At 43.6% G+C, this 27,456-nt stretch overlaps 1 protein-coding gene across 2 annotated transcripts in view; it reads left to right on the plus strand.

Moving 5' to 3' along the window:
- Positions 1-23,955, plus strand: part of FLT3 (fms related tyrosine kinase 3) — an 80,538-nt gene extending 56,583 nt beyond the window's left edge. Inside the window, exons 10-24 of one of the 2 annotated variants that reach the window (XM_003797615.1) lie at positions 360-463; positions 1,500-1,611; positions 2,347-2,525; positions 3,570-3,676; positions 3,763-3,895; positions 3,983-4,087; positions 6,971-7,081; positions 7,955-8,108; positions 11,337-11,419; positions 12,740-12,867; positions 15,702-15,824; positions 18,261-18,372; positions 18,735-18,834; positions 19,577-19,682; positions 23,310-23,955. In XM_003797615.1, coding sequence (XP_003797663.1) covers positions 360-463; positions 1,500-1,611; positions 2,347-2,525; positions 3,570-3,676; positions 3,763-3,895; positions 3,983-4,087; positions 6,971-7,081; positions 7,955-8,108; positions 11,337-11,419; positions 12,740-12,867; positions 15,702-15,824; positions 18,261-18,372; positions 18,735-18,834; positions 19,577-19,682; positions 23,310-23,432 — 1,780 coding nt within the window. In that variant the 3' untranslated portion in view covers positions 23,433-23,955. The remainder of the gene's footprint in view (positions 1-359; positions 464-1,499; positions 1,612-2,346; positions 2,526-3,569; positions 3,677-3,762; positions 3,896-3,982; positions 4,088-6,970; positions 7,082-7,954; positions 8,109-11,336; positions 11,420-12,739; positions 12,868-15,701; positions 15,825-18,260; positions 18,373-18,734; positions 18,835-19,576; positions 19,683-23,309) is intronic. The other variant, XM_003797616.3, reaches the window with a different exon arrangement.
- Positions 23,956-27,456: the final 3,501 nt, after the last annotated feature.

Consider the following 27,456-nt stretch of genomic DNA (forward strand, 5'->3'; position numbering starts at 1 on the left):
CCCGCCACAACGCCTGGCTATTTTTTGGTTGCAGCCGTCATTGATGTTTTGGCAGGCCCAGGCTGGATTTGAACCTGCCACCCTAGGTGTATGTGGCTGGCGCCTTAGCCACTTGAGCCACAGGCGCCGAGCCAAATTTTGCATTTCTAACAAAGTTCCCAGATGAAACTGATGCTGATGCTGCCTGTCTGTGGACCACATGTTAGATAGCAAGGATCTAGAACTCACACTCTTCCTTGTCTAGTGAACTTTAGCAAGTGGGAGCACTCAAGGGAGACACCGCCTACACACACCGTTATGTGTTGTAGCATCTCCTGGAAGAATCAGGCTAAATCTGTCTTTAATTCTTTTTCAAACAGCATATCCAAGTTTTGCAACCATAAGCACCAGCCAGGAGAATATATATTCCATGCAGAAAATGATGATGCCAAATTCACCAAAATGTTCACACTGAACATAAGAAGTAAGTTAATTACTTATTAGAAGTAATTAATAACTTAAGTAATAACTTAAGAAGTTATTGCCAAGAAGTTAATTTTGATCTTATAACTGGTGGAGTGTACGTCCCCGAATGGTTACAAAGTTGGCTTCAGTACAGGCTGCTTGTTAATTTTAGCCAGGAAGAGGTAAGTGATGCGGGATGCTGCAGAACTGTTGTTGTTGTTGTTTTTTGAGACAGAGTCTCACTATGTCACCCTCAGTAGAGTGCTGTGGCATCATAGCTCACAGCAACCTCAAACTCTTGTGCTTAAGCGATTCTCTTACCTCCGCCTCCCAAATAGCTGGGACTACTTGCACCTGCCACAACAGCCAGCTATTTCTTTGTTGTAGTTGTCTTTGTTGTTTAACAGGCCCGGGTTGGGTTTGAACCTGGTGTATGTGGCCGGTGCCCTAACCCCTGTGCTATGGGCACCGAGCCTACAGAACTGTGCTTGTACACGGACATGTTCTGAAACTTTACTCTTGTACCCACTGGCTTTGGTCTTGTATCTTTTTCTGTGTTTATCCATAGAGGCTGGAAGATCTATTCCATCTCATCCCTGAATATGCTTTACTTTATTGACTTTAATACTTTGAAAGGTCATGCTAAGGAAAGGATGAAAGCTGTATTACCTGCCATTTCTTTGTTTTAATAATTTTTATTTCTTTGGTCTATAAAAAAGATGAACGTGCATTTCCTTGGGCTTTCTGCAGCTATTGCTCCTAAAGCCGAGAGTCATATTTGAAGGTGTGTGGGTGGATAGAAGTCTACACCTCACCTCTCTCCAGGAGGAGCCTAGCCGTAGACAAGCAGAGAGGTGTTAGGGCTGCCTGTCCAGAAGGTTACATGGTAAAGGGGAAAGAAGGAATAGCCCGAGCTCTCGTGGTATCCCAAATGAGACATCCTCCCAGAAGCCTGAACTGCCATGGAGTAAGTGGGCAGCCTCTACTGAAGCTAACTTTGTAACCATTGGGGGACGTACACTCCATCAGCTGATTTTACATGTCATTCTCTGCAGGGAAACCTCAAGTGCTAGTAGAAGAAGCATCAGCAAGCAAGGCATCTTGCTCCTCGGATGGATACCCGTTACCATCTTGGACCTGGAGGAAGTGTTCTGACAAGTCTCTCAAGTAATAACGATGTTGCCATCTTATTATGTCGCCCTCACTAGAGTGCTGCGATGTCACCGCTCACAGCAACCTCAAACTCTTGGGCTTAAGTGATTCTCTTACCTCAGCCTCCCAAGTAGCTGGGACTACAGGCACCCACCACAGTGCCTGGCTATTTTTTGTTGTGGTTGTCATTGTTGTTTGGCAGGCCCAGGCCAGGTTCGAACCTGCCACCCTTGGTGTATGTGGCTGACGCTGTAACCACTATTCAACAGGCGCCAAGCCATGAAACTCTTTTTAGAGAATACTATTTAAGATGTTTATCTTCTAAATCAACCATAGTTCTCCACAGTCATAGATTTTATTCAGATATCTTTTTTTTTTGGAGACAGAGCCTCAAGCTGTTGCCCTGGGTAGGGTGCCATGGCATCACAGCTCACAGCAACCTCCAACTCCTGGGCTCAAGCGAGTCTCCTGTCTCAGCCTCCCAAGTAGCTGGGATCACAGGCACCCGCAACAATGCCCGACTGTTTTTTGGTTGCAGCCATCATTGTTGTTTGGCGGCCCGGGCTGGATTCAAACCCACCAACTCAGGTGTATGTGGCTGGTGCCTTAGCCGCTTGAGCCACAGGCGCTGAGCCAGTTTTATTCAGATATAATAGATGAATGTCTTTTAGAGCTTGCTGCACAAACCCTAACTTGAGATGTGATGGCCGCCCTGCCTGTCTAACTTCTCTGTCTGCCATTTCTTTTCAGCTGCACAGAAGAAATCTCAGAAGGAGTCTGGAATAGAAAAGCTAACAGAAAAGTATATGGACAGTGGGTATCCAGCAGTACTCTAAACATGAGTGAGGCTGTGAGAGGCTTCCTCGTCAAGTGCTGTGCCTACAATTCCGTTGGCACGTCCTGTGAAACCATCCTTTTAAACTCCCCAGGTATGTACAGCGGTGGCTACTGTACTGTCCCCCACTGGGAAGTCCCCACTAGAAGTTAGTCCCTGTCACTGGCTTTTATTGGGAGAATTTTACAAGAAAGTATAGGTTCAGTGTGTAAGAAGAGAAGGCTTTTGGGGGTCAGGTGAGGCTCCCCACTGCCACAGACTGTTTTGCAGGTGGGGGCAGAGTTCTCCTTTCCCAAGTTACAGTGATATGGAAAACCGTACACTCCCAGTATGAGGACTCTTGACCCAACTCTAGAAAAACAGATTTAGTATCTGGGAGTCTCTATAATGTTCCCTCTTGTTTAATCTCGTTTACTTGTCTTTAGCCTGCTGTTTTATAAGTTTGGGTTTGCTTCTTAGACCTCTCCTAACATAAACAATTCTGAAACCTGGCCACCTACGCTAATAGCTTAGAAATAAAACTAACGTCTCCACAGTCATATCAAACCTTTATAGAAGAAAAACGAACTTATTTCTCTGACTTATATATCCTGTGGGTTTAAGTCAACACAATTCTTACAACCCTAGTCAATTTTTTTCAATTTAATTAATTAATTAATTTTTTGAGCTACAGCAATACCGTCACCCTGGGTAGAGTGCCATGGCGTCATCATAACTCACAGCAACCTCAAACTCTTGGGCTCAAGTGATCCTCTTGCCTCAGTTTTCTTTTTTTTTTTTCTTTCTACTTTTTAGTAGAGATGGGTTTTTGCTCTTGCTCAGACTGGTCTCGAACTCCTGAGCTCAAGACATTCGCCTGCCTCACCCTCCCAGAGTACTAGGATTACAGATGTGAGCCTGGCCAGGAAAAGGTTTTTAAAAAGGGATTCAGAATCACATATAATGTTCTAGGAAGGAAACGTGTCCCGTGCAGGGGTGTTGCCTGATTTTTGGTGGGGTGTAGAGTATATGCAGAGTACTTATAAGGACTGAAAGTAGCGATTAGCAAAACAGGATGTGAGAGATGATAGGAGGGACCCACTATCTGATACCAAATAGGAATTCCATTTCACTGCTGAGTGACCTTCTCCTGTTGCAGGTTCCTTCCCTTTCATCCAAGACAACGTCTCATTCTATGCAACAATTGGGCTTAGTCTTCTCTTCATTGTCGTTTTAACCGTGCTCATATGTCACAAGTACAAAAAGGTAAAAGCAAAGGTAAAAATTCCTTGCCGGGTCCTATATGTGCAGAGCTGCCTGTGCCTAACCGACTCATCATTTCATCTCTGAAGCAATTTAGGTATGAGAGCCAGCTGCAGATGGTGCAGGTGACTGGCTCCTTGGATAATGAGTACTTCTACGTCGACTTCAGAGAATACGAATATGATCTCAAATGGGAATTTCCACGAGAAAATTTAGAGTTCGGTAAGAATAAAATGTTCCGGCTATTTGTGTAGCATTTCCATGCCTTTGGAAAAGTCTTTAAAATGCACTTTCCATTTACCTTTGCAGGGAAGGTGCTAGGATCGGGCGCTTTTGGAAAGGTGATGAATGCGACCGCTTATGGAATCAGTAAAACAGGAGTCTCAATCCAGGTTGCAGTCAAAATGCTGAAAGGTACCATACGGCGGCAGGAAAGATGCACAGAGATGGGAGGCACCATTTCCTGCCCACCCCTTCTCCTCTTTTCCATCCTTTTTGTGGCCTCCTTTTGCCAGGCTTGAAGGCTAAAAAAGGGAGTAGGCTGGGGTTAGTGTCAACCAAGTCATGAGTATAACATACATGCCAGGAATACACACGCTGCCTCTTCCTCTTCTCTCTTTGTTTAGTTTTTATCGGCTTCCACATTTGGGCTATAGTTGTTTCTTACATTCTGACACAGACTCAGGGTGGAAGACCCAACCGGGGTCTGGTATATCCTCACTTCCCACTTGTGGCTCCATCCAGGCCCATCTGGCGTGCAGCCCCTGGCTCCCCTCACCACCGCTGCCAGCTGGCTCTCCTGCTCACGTCCATAGTGACCAACTAAGTCCAGTGGGCACTTTTCAGCCTTCATGTTGGTTTATTTTTCTGTGTAAATTAGTACCAGCCACCATTCTCTCCATCTGGAAACACAGTCTCCCTTTGAGTTCCGTGTCACCATATTCTGGCTTTCCTTGTGACTGTCGGGTAATGTTAAACTGCTTCTCAGTCCTTTGCTGGTCCTTTCTCTTCCATCCAGCTTGTTTCTGTCACTCCACACTCTCACCGCAGGCTGTCTCCTCTGTCTGTATCCCAGTGGTCCCCAAGATCGTGTTTCCCCTCAGAGCTTCAGGTTCAGATGTCCAAGTGCTTGAATGTCTCGAGAGCCCCTCTAATAGCGAATTCCCCTAGCCCTGGCCTCCCATCAACGCTCCTCTGTCTGTGATTGGTAACCAGTGCCAGAGAATAGCCACATTCCACACACCTGGGCAGGGCCACTACTGCTATTAGGCTTCGGTTCCGTGTTGAAGCCTGAGGTTACCTTCAGCCCACCCTCTCTTCTCCATCTGTTACTACCACCCTAGCCCGAGGCCCTCTCTCCGGGACAGCTGCAGCAGCCTCCCAGGCAGGCGCCCTGCACCCACTCTTGCCTCCCCCTGGATCTCTGTGGTTCTGAAAGCCAAAAGACATCAGCCGGTTTCCCTCCTGCACGTTGCCTCCCTGACCCTGTGTGCTTTGGCCGCCACTCACCTCTTGCCCTCCCCGCGTGTCTGGAGGCCTCTTTCAGTTCCTCAGAGCACTGTGCGCACGGCCTCTGCACAAGCGGATCCTCCTGCTCCCTTCCTCTTTCACTTAGGTCAGGCGCACCCCTTCAGCCTCAGCACCACTTTCTCAGGGAATTCTTCTCTCACACCACACAGAGCAAGGCTGAGCCCTAAGGTGCAAAATGTCGCCCGCGCTCTCCGCAGGCTTCCCCAGGGGCCCTGTCTGCTCTGCTCTCTCTCTCCTCTCTCGACCTTTGCCTGTCTGGTCCTTCAGTGAGCGCTTCAGAGACCGCAGCCAGCACTGTCCTCCCTCCTGTCCATGTGAATTCTCCTGGCTACCTCGTGTTTTTCTTCAGGTCTCAGTTTAGACAGTGCCCCTTCCCCCCCACCCCTCCAAGGCTATGTTAGCTGTCCCTTTTGTGTGATTCCATAGTGCCCCTACCTGCCTTTGCCATGTTGCAATTATCACACTATATTTGATGGATCATTTACTCATCTCCCTTTTCCAGAAGACTCTAAGCTCCAGGGAGGAAGGGGCTGGGTCTTTCTTACTTGTTAGTCCCCTTCCCAATGCCTGGCACATGGCCTCCCATGCAGTAGGCACTAAGTAAATACTTGCTGAATGAGTGAATGAAAGAGATAATGGTATATGAACGTGCTTTGGAAAGGTTAAGCATGCCAGAACATGTAAGATATTATTTTGTTTGTGAAGAGCAGGATATGGACAACTAAAAGCCCCAATCCCTATAAAACATGAAACAGTGGAAGACGTGATGTGCTGGTGGGGGAGGTCCTGGTACACACAGGAAATCCCACCCCCAAAGCAAGATCTTGGAAACAAGGATACCCCCGAGAGCTCACTCTAATCAAAATAGAGGATGTCCACACTGTGGAGAAGCCACCGTAAGGCCCAGGATGTCTTCCAGGACAAAATAAGGGACCTGGAAATCATATCAAATTTTCCCCGAATTTAAGGAAAGGTTACAGGGCTATAAGAAAGAATGAGTTAACAGAGGGCTGGGTGCCTGGAACCTGGGGAGGGAACTCAGAGACCCTGCCCTTGGCCCAGGGTGCCTTGAGCAGTAGCACTTCAGCCCCACTGACAGGTGCCCTTGGAGTTCCTCACTAGCTCTACCCATGCTGTGAGTGCTTCTAAGCGAGGTTATGAGGACAATTTGTTTCCAAGGAGAGAGAGAATCCCCTGGCCAACCATCATATTCTAGCCTGTTTGGCGGTTATATTTCTCATTTCTTGAGAACTTACTTAGTGGGAACTAGTCCTCTTTGACCTCCTCCCACTAGACTTACTGACAAATTTAAGGTTCCAGAGCCAAGGACCACTGGTTGGAGCCAATCACCTTCACTGACACTCCTATCTGGCCTCTTTACAACTTCAACAAATCCAAGAGTTAAAACCAAGAAACAAACAACAAAGAAAGTATGTTTCTCTCTTCGGCAAATCTGTTAACTCACACTGTGGAGGAAAAGTGTGTGTTATTGTTTTGTTTTGCGTGCCAACTGCAGGGATTTTTATTTGGGGAGGTAAAGTCCACTAGAAAGGTATGTCACTAGCTTTACCATTCATACCACAGTCTTTGAAATTCTGTCTTAAAACACAGGATTTGTTATTTAAAATTTATGTATTTTTGTTTGTTTCTCTCTTGCCATTTAAACAATGTAACTTAGCCCTGAACTGCAGAAAATTTTAATTTATTAAATTACACAGAATTCCTTCTTATGTGAGTTTTACTTTTTTTGTGCTCCTTCACTCACAGAAAAAGCAGACAGTTCTGAAAGAGAGGCCCTCATGTCAGAACTCAAAATGATGACTCATCTGGGAAACCACGAGAACATCGTGAATCTGCTGGGGGCTTGCACACTGTCAGGTAATCAGTTTCTGCTCAAAACACCTAATCAAAAATAGTTTAGCCTGAAGACAAAGAGGGCATTTGTTCTCATTTTCTCCCCTCTTTTCTCAGTCACAGTGTGAGCTCTCAAACCCAAGTGGAGTTAGACACTGAGCTCTCCAGGAATCAGATGGGTCAATATAAAGAAAGTTCTTCTGTCACCTGTTTTATTGCAATATACATAATTATAGCCTGAATAAAAAGAACAGCAACATGCAAGTTCATGGTGTGGTGTCTGTGCTTCTTCCTCAGCTATGATGCTGGCGTAAATGCAGCGGGGAGAATGGTCACAGGGCTTGGCCACTGCGCCAGGTGGGCTGCCTTCAAAGAAGGCACAGCCAACCTGGGATTTCAGATTCACTTTCTTAGAATTCTCTGGGGTATGCTCCCTGATTTTCACATAATGTGTCTGGAAATACCCACCCCAAGCATCATCCTTTCTAGAATATCAGGCCTGGGGCTGGGACTAATAGAAGAGAAAAAGAAAAATGGATCTAAGAGAGGATCCGTAATATGTATATTTCCCTTCATCAGGAAAACAACAAATCAGCATGTATTGACCATGTATTGGCCAAGTCCTCACAAGACAGTTAGTATGTTATTCCCAGTTTCAAACTGGAAAATCCAGGAGGCCAGGAGGAGAAAGGCAAGAAGATGCTGCTTTCCAAAGGAGTTTGCGCAAAGAGCTGAAATTGAGCTAAAGTATAAGAAGAGCCAGGCTCTGGGAAAGTTGTGGTCTCTCAAAGTCTGGGGAGAACTGAGCCCTCAGAGAGTAATGTGTCTGCTACACGGACTTCTGGAAAAAACAGTTGGGTGTTTGGGTACCAATAATTAAAACTTTAATTATTGCAGGACCAATTTACTTGATCTTTGAATATTGTTGCTATGGTGATCTTCTCAACTATCTAAGAAGTAAAAGAGAGAAATTTCACAGGACATGGACAGAGATTTTCAAGGAACACAATTTCAGTTTTTACCCAACTTTCCAATCACAACCAAATTCCAGGTAAGAGTTTTGTAATTACACATCATGAAACGTAGACAAAATTTGCTGGTCGAACGCCTTCCACTGATGGGTTTCTAAAGGCATTGTGTAGTCAGCGGGTCCTGAGACCTGGAAAGTTTACTTATCTTTGCTAAACTTGCCCTGTTGGTTTGGAGCTATGGATCTTGTTCCTTCCCTCAGTACAGGTACTAGAGCTGAGCTAGCCTCTTTCTATCCATGCCTGGATTGTACCCTACAAGATTATTTAATTGGTTTGGGGGACTTTGTTGCCACACAGGTATTGGTAGAAAGAATGAAAACTTTTTTTTCAAAGTCCTTAACATAATTATAGAGAATAGCTCAGATCATGGGATGACTGAGCTCTGAACTAGAAAGTGGACTTCACAAGTGGCACCTGTGGCTCAGTAAGTAGGGTGCTGGCCCCAAATACCAAGGGTGGCAGGTTTGAACCCGGCCCTGGCCAAACTGGAACAAAAAATAGCCGAGTGTTGTGGTGGGCACCTGTAGTCCCAGCTACTTGGGAGGCTGAGGCAGGAGAATCGCCTGAGCCCAGGAGTTGGGGGTTGCTGTGGGCACCCTGCCAGGATCTACTGCCTCAGCATGCATAAATGAAGGCATTAGGAACTTGGCGGGTTATTCTTCCTTATCCCCAAATTTCTCACTAACTAGTTGGCCATCATAGCTTACAGCACCTTTCTCTGACTCCTCCACCCTCAGTGCATTCTTTTTTGTTTGTTTGTTTGTTTTTTTGAGACAGAGTCTCACTTGGATGCCCTGTTAGAGTGCCGTGGGATCATAGCTCACAGCAACCTCCAACTCTTGGTCTCAAGCAATTCTCTTGTCTCCCTAGTAGCTGGGACTATAGGCACTCACCACAATGCCTGGCTATTTTTTTTTTTCAGAGACGAGGGTCTCACTCTTGCTCAGGCTGGACTTGAACCTATGAGCTCAGGCAATCCTCCTGCCTCAGCCTCCCAGAGTGCTAGGATTACAGGTGTGAGCCACTGCACTTGGTCTTTCCTCAGTGCATTTTTTTTTTTTTTTTGAGACAGAGTCTCACCATGTCACCCTCAGTAGACTGTCATGGCAGCATGGCTCACAGCAACCTCAAACTCTTGGGCTTAAGAGATTCTCTTGTCTCAGCCTCCCAAGTAGCTGGGACTACAGGTGCCCGCCACAACGCTCGGCTATTTTTTATTGTTGTTGCAGTTGTCATTGTTGTTTTAGCTGGCCCAGGCCGGGTTCAAATCCACCAGCCTGGGTGTATGTGGCCAGTGCCGTATCCACTGAGCACAGGCGCTATTCCACGTCCTCACTGTATTCTTACCTCCCTGCGTATCAGGAAGCTCTTCATTATTCTAAAGGCATGTTTGTTTGCCAGAGGCTTTTTTCTTAACCTTGGAACCTTTGGGGAATGTCTTTGAGATTGACAGCTTTGTTTTCTTAGAACTTAAGTTTCAGTGCAGGTCTTTGGCTTTGAAAGTCTGAGGCAGAGACCCCCAGCATCTTAAGCCACAGTGGCCCCCCCAGGCACTCTGTGTGCAGTTGCCCATCTCCAGTCCTCCCCTCCACTCGTTTCTGAGTTCATAGTCTAGAGAAGTGATTTTCAACTGGTGTGCTGGGAGAAGATCTTAGGTGTGCTGTGAAAAATTTTAAAGATTGTTAATTAAATTATCTTTGAAAGAAGTTCAAAGCACAGTAAGTATATTCTTTTTCGGTTGTACTTTTTTTTGGCGGGGGAGGGGTCAACATAATTTGCGTGTGCCATGAAAGTTTACCTAAGGTTCAAGTGTGCTGTGAGATAAAAAGAAAGTTGAAAACAGTGGAGAGTTGGCCGGGCTCATGCCTGTAATTGTAGGGGAGGCTGAGGCAGGTGGATTTTCTGAGCTCAGAGGTTCAAGACCAGCCTGAGCAACATCGAGACCCTGTCTCTAACAAAATAGCTGGGCATTGTGGTAGCAGGCACCTGAAGTCCCAGCTACTCTGGAGGCTGAGGTAAGAGAATCACTTAAGCCCAAGAGTTTGAGGTTGTTGTCAGCTATGATGCCACAGCCCTCTACTGAGGGTGACAAAGTGAGATTGTCTCAGAAAAAAAAGAAAACACTATAAAATTAAGAGAACTCTATATAATGCCATCCACAGTCCAGTCTAGAGCAGAGAGTTTATGCTAATGTGTTGGACATGTGGACCAGCACTCCATGATCTAGTCACTGGGATGTAAATATGCTGAAGTTATTTCTTTTGGAGCATTTGTGGTCTGAAGGCATTAAAGTATTTCCCAAAGATACATAAATTGTAAATTGGGTTAAACTTCTATGTCGGAAAAAATGGAATTGCTATCTATTTATCATTTCTACAGAAGTCCTCAGTGAAGAGTTCCACATAACTGAAAAGAGATTTTTATGATGACTATTTATTAATTTCGCAGTAAGAAGAAATAGGCCTTCCAAAGGCAAACTTGAAAAAAGGTGGTTAAGCGCAGGTCTCTAGGGAAGATCTGTATCACGTGAGCTTGTAAAGGGAAAGTGGCGGAGAAGGCAGAGAAGGAGGTGTGAAGCCCAGTTCCACTCTTTATTAGCTCTGTGATGCCAGCAAATTATATTTATCTCACCAAGCCTAATTTCTGTGTTACTAAATGTGACTTTAGGCGGGTGCAGTGGGCTCAGGCCTGTAATCCTAACACTTTAAGTGGCAGAGGTGGGAAGATCGCTTGAGGCTAGGAGTTCAAGACCAGCCTGAGCAAGAGGAAGACTCACTTCCATCTTCTCTATAAAAAAAAAAAGAAGAAAAGAAAAGAAAAAGAAAAAATTAGCCAGGCATGGGGATGTGTGCCTGTAATCCCAGCTACTAGGGAGACTGAGGTGGGAGGATCCCTTGAGCCTAGGAGTTTGAGGTTGCTGTGAACTGTGACAGCACCACTGTCCTCTAGCCCAGGTGACAGGGTCAGACTCTATCTGAAAAAAAAAAAAAAAGTAGTTGGTGGCAAGGATTGAGTGAGATCCTTTTTGAACTGTAAGACTTGATACAGAAAACAGGGGTCTTATTTTGGACAGGCAAGCCCAATTTCACAGATGTTTTTAATGTACATAAAAAATGGACTAGCGATGGTGTGCTTTTAATTTAAAGCTCATTTGTAATTGGAATCCATTTACTTGAGAAATTGTTTTTTATAAAATGTCTGCTCAGAAAAAAGAACATAAATAATGAAAAACAAAATTTTTTTAATAGTATGCCTGGTTCAAGAGAAGTTCAAATACATCAGGATTCGGATCAGGTCTCAGGGCTCCATGGGAATTCATTTCATTCTGAAGGTAATATTTTTATTCTAAGTAGTAGTGCTTAAAAATGGAGGTAGACACAAGAGTTTTATGTTAACTATTTTTAAAAAGCATGTGAAAGCAAAGACATTTTTTTCTTTGCTAATGTTGGATGATAGTTAAAAGCCACAGTTTATATATGGTGAATTTTATGTCAATGTTCAACTAATAAACACTGAGCTATCTTATTTGGTCAGGTTATTCTTTTTAAAGTTATAAATGAATTAGAGACTTCTTATTACTGATAAGTGGAAAAGGTAATGAGTTGTAGAGTCAGACAGAATTTGGGTTGACTTCCGGTTACCTCACTTTCTGACTCAATGACTTAAGACAAGTTATTCAACGCTTAGAATCGCAGTTTTCTGACAGCTCCTTATTGGAGAAGTCTGCTTTCTACCATTTTTGAAAGGGTATTTAAAAAAAAATCACAAAATGGGCCTAACACTGTCTTCCTCACAGGACTGTTAAAAGGCATAAATGGAAGAACATTAAATGCACAATACAGGCTGCTATGGCCTTTAATCCTAGCACTCTGGGAGGCCGAAGTAGGAGAATCACCTGAACTCTAGAGTTCAAGAGCAGCCTGAGCAAGAGCTAGACCCAATCTTTGCTAAAAGAAACATAGTCAGCCAGGCGAGATGGCTCATGCCTGTAATCTTAGCAGGCAGGCTAAGGCAGGTAGATTGCCTGAGCTCAGGAGTTTGAGACCAGCCTGAACAAGAGTGAGACCCCACCTCAAAAACTAGCTGGGTGTTGTAGCAGGCACCAATAGTCCCAGCCAGTTACTTGGGAGGCTAAGGCAAGAGGATCATTTGAGCCCAGGAGTTTGAGGCTGCTGTGAGTTATGATGCAACAGCACTCTAACCAGGGCAACAAGGTGAGACTCTCTCAAAACAAACAATGGGTGGTGCCTGTGGCTCAAGGAGTAGAATGCCGGCCCCATATACGGGAGGTGGTAGGTTCAAACCTGGCCCCGGCCCAAAAATAAACAAAAAATACATTTTATAAAATGTGATACTCAATTAACATTAATTCTTTTCCCAAAGTGACAAAAAGGGCATCTGAAACTCCTGAGTAATGAAGTGAGTGTCTGTCGTCTATATAACCTAGGAATTCATCTCTAACCAAAAAGAATCTTGCTGTGACCCTGTGTAATTCTCAGCACCCACAGGCCAGCTCCAGTGCTGCCAAAAAGACCATGTGTGGTTTGTGTGTGGATCTCATTTCCCCACCCAGCTCTGGCTTCCTGTAGAGATTTAATAAGGTGGCTTCCTAGAGCTGCGGCAAAATGTGAAGATTGGCTCTATTTTACAGATGAAATTGAATATGAAAACCAAAAAAGGCTGGAGGAGGAAGAGGACTTGAATGTACTTACATTTGAAGATCTTCTTTGCTTTGCATATCAAGTTGCCAAAGGAATGGAATTTCTGGAATTTAACTCAGTAAGCTCCTTTTAGAGGAACCCCCCCCCAAATTTTAATTATGAAAAATATGTCTTTATGTGTTTTTTTCTTGTTTATTTTAACTTGCATCCCTCAAGTCTGTCAAGTCTGTCTCCCACCCCCCACTCCTTCACTGTTGGAATTTCTAGAATGTGTAATTATAGCATAAAGGCCCAGTCTCCCTTACTAGGTAATGGATTTCCCAGGCTATCCAACATCCCCGGAAGCTTCCAGGGCGGAAAGTCAAGATAGGAAATGTTCAGTTATCCCTCCTCACAGGGAAGCGGGACATTGTGAGGGTCGCCTGGGACAGTGGTTCATGTTGTGCCCCCATGTGGCCATTTGAGTCAGCAGGTCCATGGAGTGTGCTCTGCTGAGCTCGTCATCCCAAGATTCACTGTCTTAATTCGCACAGAGCAGCAGCCCTCCTTTGTTTCTGATCGGAGGTCCACTTGAGCCTGCCTCAAACCATGGTCTCTACCCTAGTTTTGCATTCTTTCTTTATTGCCTTTTGGCCCTGCTGTTTTCTGCGATTTCACATGTTTCATGACTAAAAGCAGGGAAAAGCACTCTGGGGCTACTTTGTTTCCTTGCCTTCTCTTATTTCCCAAATCTCTTCCCCTTCTGTTTCTTTTCTTTCTTTTTTCTTCTTCCTTTTGTTTTGGAGATGGGGTCTTGCCATGCTGCTCATGCTGGCCTCCAATTCATGGCCTCAAACAATCCTCTCACCTTAGCCTCCCAAGTAGCTGGAATTACAGGTGTGAGCTACTCCACCTGGCTTCTCCTCTTTTCTCTATTCCCTCCCTCCATTCCCTGCCCTTTGCCTCTTCTCTCTTTTTTCTCTCTGAATTTGGAGAGACTAATTTCAACTGCATTTCTTTTATTTCTTTAAAAAATTAGTCTCAATAATATTTCCCCACATTTCAACTCCGAGGCACTTTCTGCTTTTAATCTCCCCTCTCTGCTATTTAGATTACCCTTTCCTCAGGCTCCTCACCCACCCTGTTCTTTGTCTATAGTCCACATTACACAGCCAGGATAGTGCTATGTCTTTATTGATGCTGGAGAGCAGCTACTTACATTGTCTGGCTGGGTTTAGAGCCCGTAGCTAAGTAAATGTTCAAACCACTCACAACTGGCCATCAGGGGGCACGGCTTCCCTCCCTCCATGCCCCTGGGCTTTTAATAATAGGCATTCTGAAGTTTCTTAGACCCCCTCCTCTTCTGTCTTCACTATATGCCTTCCCCTCTGAATCATTCCTGTCATTGTCCCCAGCCTTTCCCTCCCTCCTTCTCTGACTGTCCCTCAGTTTCCTTTGTAGGCTCCCAACTTCATCAAACATTTGCAGAACCTGACTATGTGCCAAGCACTGTTCTTTGTACTGGGGATACAGAGACAGTCATGATTAGACCCCGGGGCTTGAAGATCTTATGATTGACAGGAAAGAAAAATGAACAGATGTGCAAATCAAAGATGACACTGCAGTGTGATGAATATTGTGGCTGGAGTAGGTTCTGGCAACCCCAGGGAGGGACATGCACATCAGACCTGGTGGGGGTGGGGCATGGAGATGAGAAGAAAAGGTTTTCTCAAGGGATGCATGCTTGGGCTAAGGAGATTTTTGAAAGAAAAGGAAACATGGAATGGGATAGGGAACATGGAATCAGGAAGAGTTTTTTTTTTTTTTTTAGATAAAGGTAATGAGTTAGCTATATTGAATGTGAAGTGCCTTGAGCAACTCAGTAGAGCTTAGTCTAGATTCCTGGACATGCCTTTCTGAAGCTCAAGAGAAACGTTTGGGTTGGAAATAGACATTTGGGTGATGTAGTTGACTCCTAGGTGTGGACAAAATGGCCTGGGGAAAGTGTGGAAGGAGAGGACGCAGCCTGACAAGTGACATGCACAGAGCCCCCTACAGAGGCAGGAGCTTCCAGGGGCAGCAGAAAGCACAGGAGAGAGTTGGGTGCAGAATTCACAGCAGGAAGGAACTGAAGGGGGAGGGCCTGGCCAATGGTACCAGATACCACAGAGGGGACCAAGCAAGGCGTGAGTGGCTGGGCACCACACAGCCAGTGTAGCCCTTGGCCAGAGCAGTTTGGGCAGAGAAGCGGTAAGTGGAGGCAGGTTGCAGGGGCCTGGTGGTAAAGTGGATGAAATGAAGTGGATGTGGAAGGAGGGACGCTCGAGGCGTTGTGGCACAGGACTTTTGTTTTACAGTATTTGCTTTTATTTGTTAAAGATTGTAGAGAGCCCAAGGACCTTTGCTACTAGTGTCCTGTTTCTTTTCAAGTCTTCCTTCATAGAGTTAATTTTCTTGCCAGACCTTCTGGATCAATGTCACCGTATCTCTCAGTTCAGGAACTCCTAATTCCACTTTAGTCAACCTATCCAAACTCACTTGTGGTTTCTTTTCTGATTATTTCCTTTGCTGTGACTCCATTATATTCCTGAAGCTATTTCTCTGGCAGAAAAGACATTCTATTCTTCACACCCATAATAAAAGTGCTGGAAAATGGCCTTGGAAAATTGCTTTGGAGGCTTGCAGAGGGCTCTTGTTGTTTAGTCTCTTACTTATGCCTGGGTCAATTTGATCTTCTCTGTAAGAACCACTCCTCTTTGGCCTCTGGGACTACTCCAGAAGCTGCCCAAATTTCTACTGCCACAATAGCTGAAGAATTGGGCCACTGAGTTCACTTAGTTTATTAAACATCATGATGACTGATCATGGCCCAGTAAAGATAAGAGATCTTCCATTATCTGTGCCTACTATTGAACTTGCACTCTGGGGTAATGTACATCACAGTGAATAACACTGCCATCTCCTTCTTTGTAGTGTGTTCACAGGGACCTGGCAGCCAGGAATGTGCTCGTCACCCACGGGAAGGTGGTGAAGATATGTGATTTTGGATTGGCTCGAGATATCATGAGTGACTCCAACTACGTCGTGAGGGGCAATGTGAGGCTGCTATTTCTGACATATTTTTATACTGCTGTTTTGTGTTTTGTCGTTATCATGGCAAACATCTGCCCTTACTGTGGTGTCTTTTTGATTTACAGTTAACATCAAAAAACCCTCACAGCAGTTTGCTTAGTTATGCTTAAAAAGATTTTTCTGCAGCTTTAGGGAATATTTCGTCTACAATAGAAGTTGAACAAAATAGCACCACAGTTCTCCTGGGCCTAGCAAGTAAGAATAGATCAATTAGGCCTCTTGGTGCAATCCTCACTTTAAAAACTCCCCAAATCAGGCAGGGTACAGTGGCTCCCACCTATAATCCTAGCATTTTGGGAGGCTGAGGTGGGCGGATCACTTGAGCTTAGGAGTTTGAGACCAATCTGAGCAATAGCAAGACCCTGTCTCTACTAAAAATAGAAAAAGTAGCTAGGCATAGGTGGCGGGCACCTATAGTCCCAGCTACTCAGAAGGCTGAGGCAGGAGGATCACTCTTGAGCCTAAGAGTTTGAGGTTGCTGTGAGCTATGACACCAGAGCACTCTACGGGGGGCAGAGTAGAGACTCTGTCTCAAAAAAAAAAAAAAAAATCCCCAAATCTCATTACCTCACTTCATTTCCCTTAGCTATAAAGTGACTGTTGAGTAATGTTTTCTATGACATGAAAATCTAATAGCTGTAATAAAGCATTTCTCAAAATGTACAACACATAAATTAAATATTAAATAAATATAAAATTTAAAAGGCACAATAGTTAATTATTAAATTAAGGAAGAGTTTGTCATCCCATTACCATTACCACAGGGAGACTTAAAAGATGAATGAATCTCCTCGCTAATAAAAAACTAAAGACAGATGTGTTATTTACAAGAGAACTACTAGAAACACTAGATGACAAAATTATGTAGTTGAAAAAGTGTTCTGTTCTGTTCTGTTTGTTTCTACGAATTACGACACCTGTTCCTCCTGTTCCCCTTCTTTTTGATTATTTGTTCCCGGCATTTCTCTCTGCCCTACTTGTATAATGATAATAAAATGAAGTGCTGATATAGTACTTACTATGGGCTGAGCATTATTCTAGGTGCTTTATCTATGTTTGTTCATTTATTCCTCCAAGTGCTTGCTTTATGAGTGAGGGAGCTGCCGTGTTTACACGGAATGTGGATTTGAACATGAAGAGTCCATGAACTCTGAGGTAGTGTTTCCCAGGAGGGTTATGCCCTTTCCTCAGCCCTGATGTGGGAATAAACCAAATAAACCAACGTGACAGCGCCTTGCCCAGGGTAAATGTCCAATAAATGTGCAAAATAAAATTAAACTGTATTCCCACTAGAATCAAATAATCATCTTAGTTGATTTAAGATCTACTCCTCAGTCATTATGGCTGAAATCATAAATATGCCTGCTCACATGTGGTCGTGCGGCTTCGACCGCAGAAGCTGATTGTCTTTTATGTGGGGAAGTAAATTCCATTTGGGACCACAATTCCTTTAATCAAATTAAGCAGATTAGCGGGCTTGATTCAATAGCTCATCAATTTGTATAGGATACAAAAGAGGGTTTCTTTCTTAAGCTTTGATTTTTACTTGGCAGATTAAATGTGGGCTGGGAACCGTCAACCTATGAGAAAGAAAATCAACACAAATGCTGTACCCCAGTAACTACCGTCTTGTGTATTATTTCTAATCTGAGGCTACACTAAGTCACAAGCCCCTTTCATGCTGCTGGAAATGATGCAAGGCACAGAAGCCAGGCTGGTATCATTTCTGGGCGTGATGACGTGCTCTCTCCTCATGACATTTTGAGGATGGCGTTTCCATTAAAGGTCTTCTGAGAAATGACTTCACAAAAGATCCCACCGATTCTGTTGTGCCGACTTAGCTGCAAGCAGCTGATTGGCTCCTCCTTAGTGAAAAGCGAGCACCTACTGTTCACCTTACCAGTGCCAAGCAGAGGCTTTTGCTCAACATGAGTCGTAAAGAAATAAGTTTGGGTTTTTAGTCTACTACTTTTCTTTTTGAAACAGGGTCTCACTCCATGGCTCAGGGTAAAGTTCTGTGCTGTCATCATAGCTCACAGCACCTCAAACTCTTGGGCCCCATCCTCTTGTCTCCTGCCACAGCACCTGGCTACGTTTTCTATTCTTTTTAGTAGAGATGGGGTCTCACTCTTGCTTAGGCTGGTCTCAAACTCCTGAGCTCAGGCGATCTACCTGCTTCATGCTCCCAGAGGTCTAGGATTATGGGCATGAGCCACCGTGCCTTGGCCACTGTTATTAGTATAAATTCAAAAGTGGAAAACTTCCAGTGGAGGAATGTGATTTTCTCAATTGGGCATTAAGCGGGGCCTTAGGAAGATAATAGATTTCACGACCTAGCTCACAAGAGAAGGAATGGTTGTGGAAAATTCACCATCTTCTCTCCTTTTGGGTTTCACACAGGCACGTCTGCCTGTGAAGTGGATGGCTCCGGAAAGCTTGTTTGAAGGGATCTACACAATTAAGAGTGATGTCTGGTCCTACGGAATATTACTCTGGGAAATCTTCTCACTTGGTATGTGCAGCAGCTTGCTGGCTTCTTTGGCTCTGGGCTTTGCACACCCTTGTCTCTCTGCACCACTACCCCCACTCTGTCACCTCCTGAGTCAGATGGAGGGTGAAATGCCACCTCTATTGGTCTTGAGCTGCAAGTGCTACTTTATGCTTTTCTGCTGGTATCCATAGATCTATCTTCCTCACTGGTCTGTAACTTGTCTGAGCACAGTGGTGACTTACCCCCCACCTGCACTTGCATCCCTAGCACCAAGCAGTGTGTGGCATGTGGGAGTTCTCAGTACCTGTTTGTTAATTGACTGAATCAGTAAACAGGCAGTGAAGAAATGGCTGAATGGCTGTCCTTCTCTAATGTTTTCTCAGGTGTGAATCCTTACCCTGGCATTCCAGTTGATGCTAACTTCTATAAACTCATTCAGAGTGGGTTTAAAATGGATCAGCCGTTTTATGCTACAGAAGAAATGTAAGTTCCAATTAGACTGTAAATTGGTTGAAAGGGGAAATTGATAGCCTATTCCAAATGCGTGACAAAAAATGGTAAAAACTCCAAGGCTCAGCACCCGTAGCTCAGTGGTTGGGGTACTGGCTACATGCACCAGGACTGATGTGTTCAAACTGGCGTGGGGCCTGCTAAACAACAACGACAACAACAACAACAAAGATACCTGGGTATCGTGGCAGGCATCTATAGTCCCAGCTACTTGGGAGACTGAGGCAAGAGAATCACTTAAGCCCAAGAATTTGAGGTTGCCGTGAGCTGTGACTCCACAGTACTCTACCGAGGGTGACATAATAAGACCTTGTCTTAAAGAAAAAAAAAAGGTAAAAACTCCCCAATGCAAAGTTCATCTGATTCCTCTTTAAAAAGAAAAGAAGATTCGTACTTTGTTTTGGGGGTTTCTGAACAGAGTGGAATCTTTCCTATCCTTAGAATCCCCTACTTCCAGGTTTTAATTCCTTTGCTTGAAGGATCCATGAAGGTGATTAGACTCCAATTCCTACACCATATTTCTTTAAATGCATTCCTGTCCATCATCTGATTTCTCCTCTGATATGAGTTCAAATCTAGCAGAAGACTTGCCACAAAACAAATGTGCCGTAAATAAGTAGCTTTCAGGAATAAACAGTGTTCACTTGATGGAGAATTATGCCTTTTGCTTCATTCGGATTTCCTCATCTTGTTCCTTGTTCTGTTGCTTTTACAGATACTTTATAATGCAATCCTGCTGGGCTTTTGACTCTAGGAAACGGCCATCTTTCCCTAACCTGGCTTCATTTTTAGAATGTCAGCTGGCAGATGCAGAAGCGGCGGTACGTAGCAGCCAGGACTTTAAAAGCATGTTATAAGGGAAACTGGTAATTTCAGACACTCATTGCTGACTTCCTAAGAACCAAAGGTACCAAGTTGTCTTTCTCACCATAGTTTGTCTTGGTTGCCCTTTAAAGTTTGCATGGAATGAGACATATTTATTGATAAATGTTTTAGGGGAAAAAATACCTTCTCTAAAGCATTTAGCCAGTTGATTAATAAAAGCTCTTAAGTGTCCAATGCAAAGGACTAGACAGCTAAATAAAACCTAACCCCTGGCCTTCAGAAGCCGCTGACCTTTTTTAATGTAATGTCATAGAATGGAAAGAGCACTGACCTGGAGTCATAAAGGCTGAATACCAGCTGTTATGCCAGCTTTACCTCCTGTGTCTACTATGGCAAGTTACTTTGCTTCCTGCAGCCTCAGTTTTCTCATCTATAAAATGGGTTGCTTTGGGAACTTGGAATTGCTAAAACTCTTGCCCCATCAACACCACGTGATGTCATGCAGAAAACCGTCCCTAGATGAAGTGAACAAGGGGCAGAACCTTGAACTCCCAATAATTAGTTTCAAATTTTGACTCCGTCAGTTACTTCTCATATGACTTGATTAGGTCACTCAACCTTGTTATTTGGAGGGAGGTGGAGTCTCAGTTTCCTTTTCTGAAATATGGGATTAATAAATCTTACTTGATGGAATTATAATGCAGAGTAAATAAGATGATGTATGGAAAAAGACTTAGCACATACTGGTACTTAGTATTTACTCAGTAAAATGTTAGTTAAATAAAAATCGGATTCTTTAAATGGATTGTCTTTCCACTTTTCTAAATTGTTAAGAGCCTGCTTTCAATTCTGTATTCTCTCTTAGACCTGTGTAGGTGGTGTGTGTTCTGTCCTCCCATTAGAAGTTTTTTTTAAAATCACATATAGAAACTAAGTTATGGCTCGGTGCCTGTGGCTCAAGCAGCTAAGGTGCCAGCCACATACACCTAAGGTGGCAGGTTTGAATCCAGCCCGGGCCTGCCAAACAACGTTGATGGCTGCAACCAAAAAAATAGCTAGGCGTTGTGGTGAGCGCCTGTGGTCCCACCTACTTGGGAGGCGGAGGCAGGAGACTCGGTTGAGCCCAGGAGTTTGAGGTTGCTGTGAGCTGTGATACCACAGCACTCTACCCAGGGGGACAGCTTGAGGCTCTGTCTCAAAAAAAAAATAAGAAAAGAAACTAAGTTATAGTCAGGGAAATTAGGGTAAAAGGTTGGGGGAGATAGAGAGCCCCTGGGGACATATACGTTATTGGGCAAATAGCTAGAAATAGTTAATGATATTATAAGATACACTGAAAGAAATCGAAAGAAACAAGAAGTGAACTGGTGGAGCAAAAGAGAGGCCTGATTGATGCTGACTTGTTGAGAAGTTGGGTGTTGATTTTTTTTTTTTTTAATGTAGAGACAGAGTTTCCCTTTATTGCCCTCGGTAGAGTGCCGTGGCGTCACAGCCCACAGCAACCTCTAACTCCTGGACTTAGGTGATTCTTTTGCCTCTACCTCCTGAGTAGCTGGGACTACAGGTGCCTATCACAACGTCTGGCTATTTTTTTGTTGCAGTTTGGCCAGGACGTGTTTGAACCCACCACCTTCAGTATATGGGGCCGGCGCCCTACCCACCGAGCCACAGGCGCTGCCCAGGTGTTGATTTGTTGAGTGAGGCTGTGAAGGGGGAGGAGCATCTCAGCTGTTGAAGAGTAGATGTGAGCAGGTTGCTAGAGAACACTCGAATAAAATAAATAAAGGGTCAGACTTCAGAAAGAGACCTGGGGAGCTGTTGGCTTTGTTCGGGGCCACCTCGGTCTTGCTTTAAAGTCTTATTTTATGACTCCCTACCCACAGGATATTCAAATCCCTTTACCTCTAAGGTCTCAGGAACTTACACATGGATAATGACTAGCTGACTGTCAACAAGCAAACTAACAAGAAGTAGTAGATGCTAGTGAGGGCTGATGGAAAGATGGAGTCTGTAACATGTGAATACACAGAATGCATGATTCCTGAAACACAGAGTTCTTACAAATCAGTAAGAATAAAAACTCACATAGCCTTTTGTGTATACACTGGGCAAAGTAAATAAGCAGGCTCTTTACAACGAAATGCAAATATCCATAAAATATGGGCAAACATGCTCAACTTCGCTGACAATGAAACATTCGTAGGCAAGGAGAAAAAATTTTTTGCTCATTGCAGCGGCAGAGATGTGAGAGATTATTAATACCCACTGTTGGAAAGACTCTGGAGGAAATACACCCAGACACAGTAGGTAGGAGTAGAAACAAGTACACCCCTTCCATTACAGCCCCGATAGCCTGGCCATGTGGGTGACAATTCAAGTGTGCCTCCCCTTTGATCTGGCAAGTCCCTTTCCCCTGCACATCTCACGGACAGAGTAGATCAGATGTGCCCCTTCAGTTAGTATTGCATAACCAGTCCACCGAAGGTTAATTATGGCACATCAATACTACAGACCCTAGCTACAATATATGGCCATACTTAGTGAATAATGAATATATTCACTGTATATTGAATATAAATATGTATCCAACATAAATATGTAGCACATGCAACATATGAGCAATATAATAACAATATAGGGATAATTCAAAAATAAGATTCTAAAAGAGGATATACAACCTGAGCTGATAGACACAAAATTGTGTGTTCATAGCAAGCTATCTATAATGGTGGTTATTCTGGTGATTTTCAGTGCTTGCTTCAGCGGCACATATACTTCTGGTGATTTTTAGTTTTTATTCTGTATACCTTAAATTAACTTATATGAATGTGCTAACTTCATAATCTATAAAAATAAAGTAAATCTATTTTAATTTTGGAAAATTTTAAAAGCCAATGAAACTCCCAGGTGAAAGAATCAGTCCTCTGTATCTTTTCTTTGTGGCCGTTGCCTTTTATGGTTTTTATGCATAGCTTTAGGATTTCTAGGTAACATTTGATATCTAAGAGTACAATCAATAATGAAACAAAATATTTAACTAGAAATTGATTTTTAATAATGTTATCAATATTTTTAAAAGGACTAAAATTGTTTTGTTGATTAATATAGTAGAATATTTACGATATGTGCATAATAAAGTAATAGTTTATGCATGTACCCTGAAAACATGTACATTATGTATCAATAAAAAGTTTAAAAAGTACAGGCAGTGCCCATAGTTCAGTGGTTAGGGCACTGGCCACATACACTGAGGCTGGCAGGTTCCAACTCGGCTCGGGCCAGCTAAAACAACAATGACAACTGCAACAAAAAAATAGCCAGGTGTTGTGGTGGGCACCTGTAGTCTCAGCTACTTGGGAGGCTAAGGCAAGAGAATTGCTTAAGCTCAAGAGTTTGAGGTTGCTGTGAGCTTTGATGCCACAGCATTCTACCAAGGGTGACATAGTGAGATTCTGTCTCAAAAAAACAAACAACAACAAAAAAAAAAGAAAGAAAAGAAAAAGAAAAAGGTAATTACCTACATAGAACAATCATTTTTATTTCAGTAACTAGCAAGAAAGGCACATGACATGGCATGTCTTAATGAGATGGTAATCAGTGTCCTGTCTCTTCCTTACATTCAGATGTATCAGAACATGGATGGCCGTATCACAGAACGTTCTTCCACCTACCAAAACAGGAGACCTTATAGCAGAGAGATGGACTCAAGGCCACCGTCTCCACCCAATCAGGTCGAAGATTCATAGGCAAACAATTTAGTCTTATGGACTTCATCCCCCCACTTACCTTAAGCAGGCTGTAGATTACCAAAGCAAGATTAATTTCATCACTAAAAGAAAATATAGTATCAACTGCTGCTTTGCCAGATTTTTCTCTAGAAGCTGTCTGCATTGACTCTTGTTTTCAAAGGGACTTTTGTAAAATCAAATTATCTTGTGTACAAGGCAGGAGGAGCTGATAGTGAACTTTACTGGAGCAGCTACCTACATCCAAAGGCCTTCTCAGGCTGGCTTGCGTGAAAAATGTACCTGAAAGATAGTCTATTCTTGTAAATACGTAAAACAAAAGCATTTTGCTAAGGAGAAGCTAATATGATTTTTTAAAAATCTATGTTTTAAAATAATATGTAACTTTTTCAGCTATTTAGTGATATATTTTATGAATGGAAATAAAATTTCTACTATAGACATGTCTGTTATTGAATTATTTACATGGTAGATTGAGAGCAAGACTTAACTGGAGTTCATGAACCCGCTGAAATAGGGCACCATGTTTTGTTTGTCTGTGTGTGTTATTTCCTATTGAGATAGCTTGTTCTTTCATCAGATTCTTTGTTGTTGTTGTTGTTGTTTGAGACAGTCTCATTCTGTTGCCCTGGGTAGAGTGTCATGGTATCATCATAGCTCACAGCAACATCAAACTCCTGGGTTCAAGTGATCCTCTTGCCCCAGCCTCCCTAATAGCTGGGACTTTAGGCATGCACCACCATGCCCAGATAGTTTTTTCTATTTTTAGTAGAGACAGGGTCTCACTCTTGCTCAGGCTGGTCTTGAACTCCTGAGCTCAAGCAATGCACCCACCTCGGGCTCCCAGAGAGCAAGGATTACAGGCATGACCCACCACCATCCGTCTCTTTCAGCAGATTCTTAAAATCATCAGTGACTCCTGCTCCAGTAGGTTAAGTGCAGTAGGTTAATGTTGAGGTCTGCCCTCCACTTAGCCCTGCTGTCACTTGGGGTTTGATTGGTTTGATTTGTTTTGTAGGAAGTACCTTCCATCCCAGGGGCTTATGAACTTGACTTGGCTTCCTGCCCTTACACGCCAGGTGCCACCCAGTTCTGCCTTCTCTTTCCTTCTTCCCGACCTTCCTTCCATGCAGTGGTAATGGGTCAGGGCTCTGGAGCCAGTCTGCCCAGGTTGGAATTCTCTTTCTGGCTGTCACCTGGGGCAGGTAACTCACCTTCTCCAGCCTCAGTTTCCTTTTCTGGAAAATGAGACAATAATGATATCCCACTTATAAAAGCATAAAATATGTTTGATATTAAAAATTCAAATAGCCTCAGCACCTGTAGCTCAGTGAGTAGGGTGCCAGTCATGTATTCTGAGGCTGGTGGGTTAGGGCCTGGCCTGGGCCTGCTAAACAATAATGTCAACTGCAACAAAAAAATAGCCAGGCATTGTGATGGTGCCTGTACTCCCAGCTACTCAGGAGGCTGAGGCAAGAGAATCACTTAAGCCCAAAAGTTTGAGGTTGCTGTGAGCTGTGATGTCACAGCACTCTACCGAGGGTGACATAATGAGACTCTGTCTCAAAAAAAAAAAAAATTCAAATAGTTTTGTGTTTTTTCTTATAGAAGTAATTTCCTTCTCTCCTTTATTTGCACAACCCCAATCCCAAGGTGCTTCTCTAAGAGGATTACTGATAAAGGTTGAGCCATATTTTCCCCATCTTCTTGTTTAAATATGTTTACATTACTCACACATATTTACATGTGCACTTGTTTTTTACATAAATGGAGTCACAGTGTCATATGTGTCATACTGTCAAATATGCCTTGTGTTCTTGTTTTTTTTTGGAGATAGAATGTCATTCTATTGCTAGGTAGAGTGCAGTGGCATCAGCCTAGCTCATTGCAACTTCCAGCTCCTGGGCTCAAGTGATCCTCCTGCCTCAGCCTCCCAAGTAGGTAGAACTACAGGCATTTGCCACTATGCCTGGCTAATTTTTCTATTTTTCATAGAAACTGTGTTTTGCTCTTCCTTAGGCTAGTCTCAAACACCTGACATCAAGCAATCCTCCTGCCTCAGCCTCCCAGGGTACTAAGCCTACAGGGGTGAGCCATCACCTTTTATTCTTTAGAATGTGTCAATATCCACCATCTGCATATTTGTGACATCCTTGTTCTGTGCTAGGCATTGTGCTAAGAACTAGATATGAACTAATCTCATTTAATGTTCAAAAGTACCTTATGAAGTAGGTTAAAATTATACCAATGTTTTCCTGAGGAAATTAAAGCTTAGATTAATAACTTAGTCTTCAAGCCTTTGTTAACACTTACTTTTAGATTACTCTTGGCCAAGGAAGGTGGCTCATGTCCGTACTCCTAGCACTCTGGGAGGCCGAGGTGGGTGGATTGCTTGAGATCACAGGTTCAAGAACAGCCTAAGCAAGAATGAGACCCCCGTCTCTATTAAAAAGGGAAAACTGAGGCAAAAGGATTGCTTGAGACCAAGAGTTAGAGGTTGCTGTGAGCTATGACACCAGAGCACTCTACTGAGGGCAACAAAGTGGAGAAAAAGAAAAAGTGAAGAAAAAAGAAAAAAAAAGGATTACTCTTGGTTTCTATGGTTCCGAGTGCTGTCCAGAAAATATCCAGCTATGTACCATGACAAATAGAGGCGTATGTGGCTGGATACTTTCCGGACAGGTCTGGTATATTACTTGTTATGTATTTTTCTATCCTGGTAAAAACCACATAACATAAAATTTACCACCTTGCCATTTAAAAATACACACTTTAGTAATGTAAAGTATATCCGTATTGTTGTGAAACCAATTTCCAAAACTCTTTTTCATCTTTCAAACATGATGCTGTTATCCCTTAAACACTAACTTCCCATTCTCCCCTTTCCCCGGTCCCTGGCAGCCATCACTCTCCTTTCTGTTCCCATACGTTTAACAACTCTAGATACCTCATACCGGTGCGATCATGTAATATTTTTCCTTCTGTGTCTGGCTTATTTCACTTAACATGATGTCTTTAAAGTTCATCCATGTTATAGCATGTGTCAGAATTTCCTTCCTTTGTAAGAGTCAGTAACATTCCTTTGTATGTACAAAGCCACATTTTGTTCCTACATCTATGGATGGACACTTAGGTTGCTTCCACCTCTCGGCTGCTGTGAGTAATGCTGCTACAAACTGGGGTGTGCAAATATCTCAAAATCCTGCCTTCACTCCTTTTGGGTGTATACCCAGAAGTGGGAATTATTGGATCATAGGTAGCTCTATTTATTTTTTGTTGTACTTATTATTTTCACAGTCTCAGTTGCAATGAATGGTCATGTGTTTCTTTGGTTTGGGACATTACTTTTCCCTATAATGGGGACCTTACTCTGTCACTGAGGCTGGAGTGCAGTGGCTGCATCACAGCTCACTGCATCCTTAAACTCCTGGGCTCAAGTGATCTTCCCACCTTAGCCCCCCAAAGTTCTGAGGTTACAAGTGGAAGCCATTGCACAGGGCCCTCTACTTTGGTGGACTTCAGTCACATGGCTTTGCCTTCTCGCTAAAATGGGTCCTTGGCCCACACCAGGCTTATCAACTTCCTTTCTTTTATTCTCTCCTTCCTACCTTCCCTCCCTCCTTCTTCCTTCCCTTCCCTTCCCTTCCCTTTCCTCTCCTCTCTGTCCCACTCTGCTCCCTGGGTAGAGTGCCATGGCATCATAGCACACAGCAACCTCAAACTCTTTGGCTTGAGCAATCAATCCTCTTGCCTCAGCCCCCCAGTAGCTGGGACTACAGGTATGTACCACCATGCATGGCTAGGTTTTCTATTTTTAGTAGAGGTGGGTTCTTACTCTTGATCAGGCTGGTCTCAAACTCCTGAGCTTAGGTGGTCCATCCACCTTGGCCTCCCAGGGTGCTAGGATTACTGGTGTGAGCCACTGGGCCTGGCTTAACTTTCTTGTTCTGGAACTTAATACATTGGCTAGCTTCAGGCAAGGGGGGGGGAAAGGAGTTGGAACTTAACTCACACAGTACCAGTC

Source organism: Otolemur garnettii, unplaced genomic scaffold, assembly GCF_000181295.1.
Source record: "Otolemur garnettii isolate 467f Iridium unplaced genomic scaffold, OtoGar3 scaffold00120, whole genome shotgun sequence".
Taxonomy (NCBI): domain Eukaryota; kingdom Metazoa; phylum Chordata; class Mammalia; order Primates; family Galagidae; genus Otolemur; species Otolemur garnettii.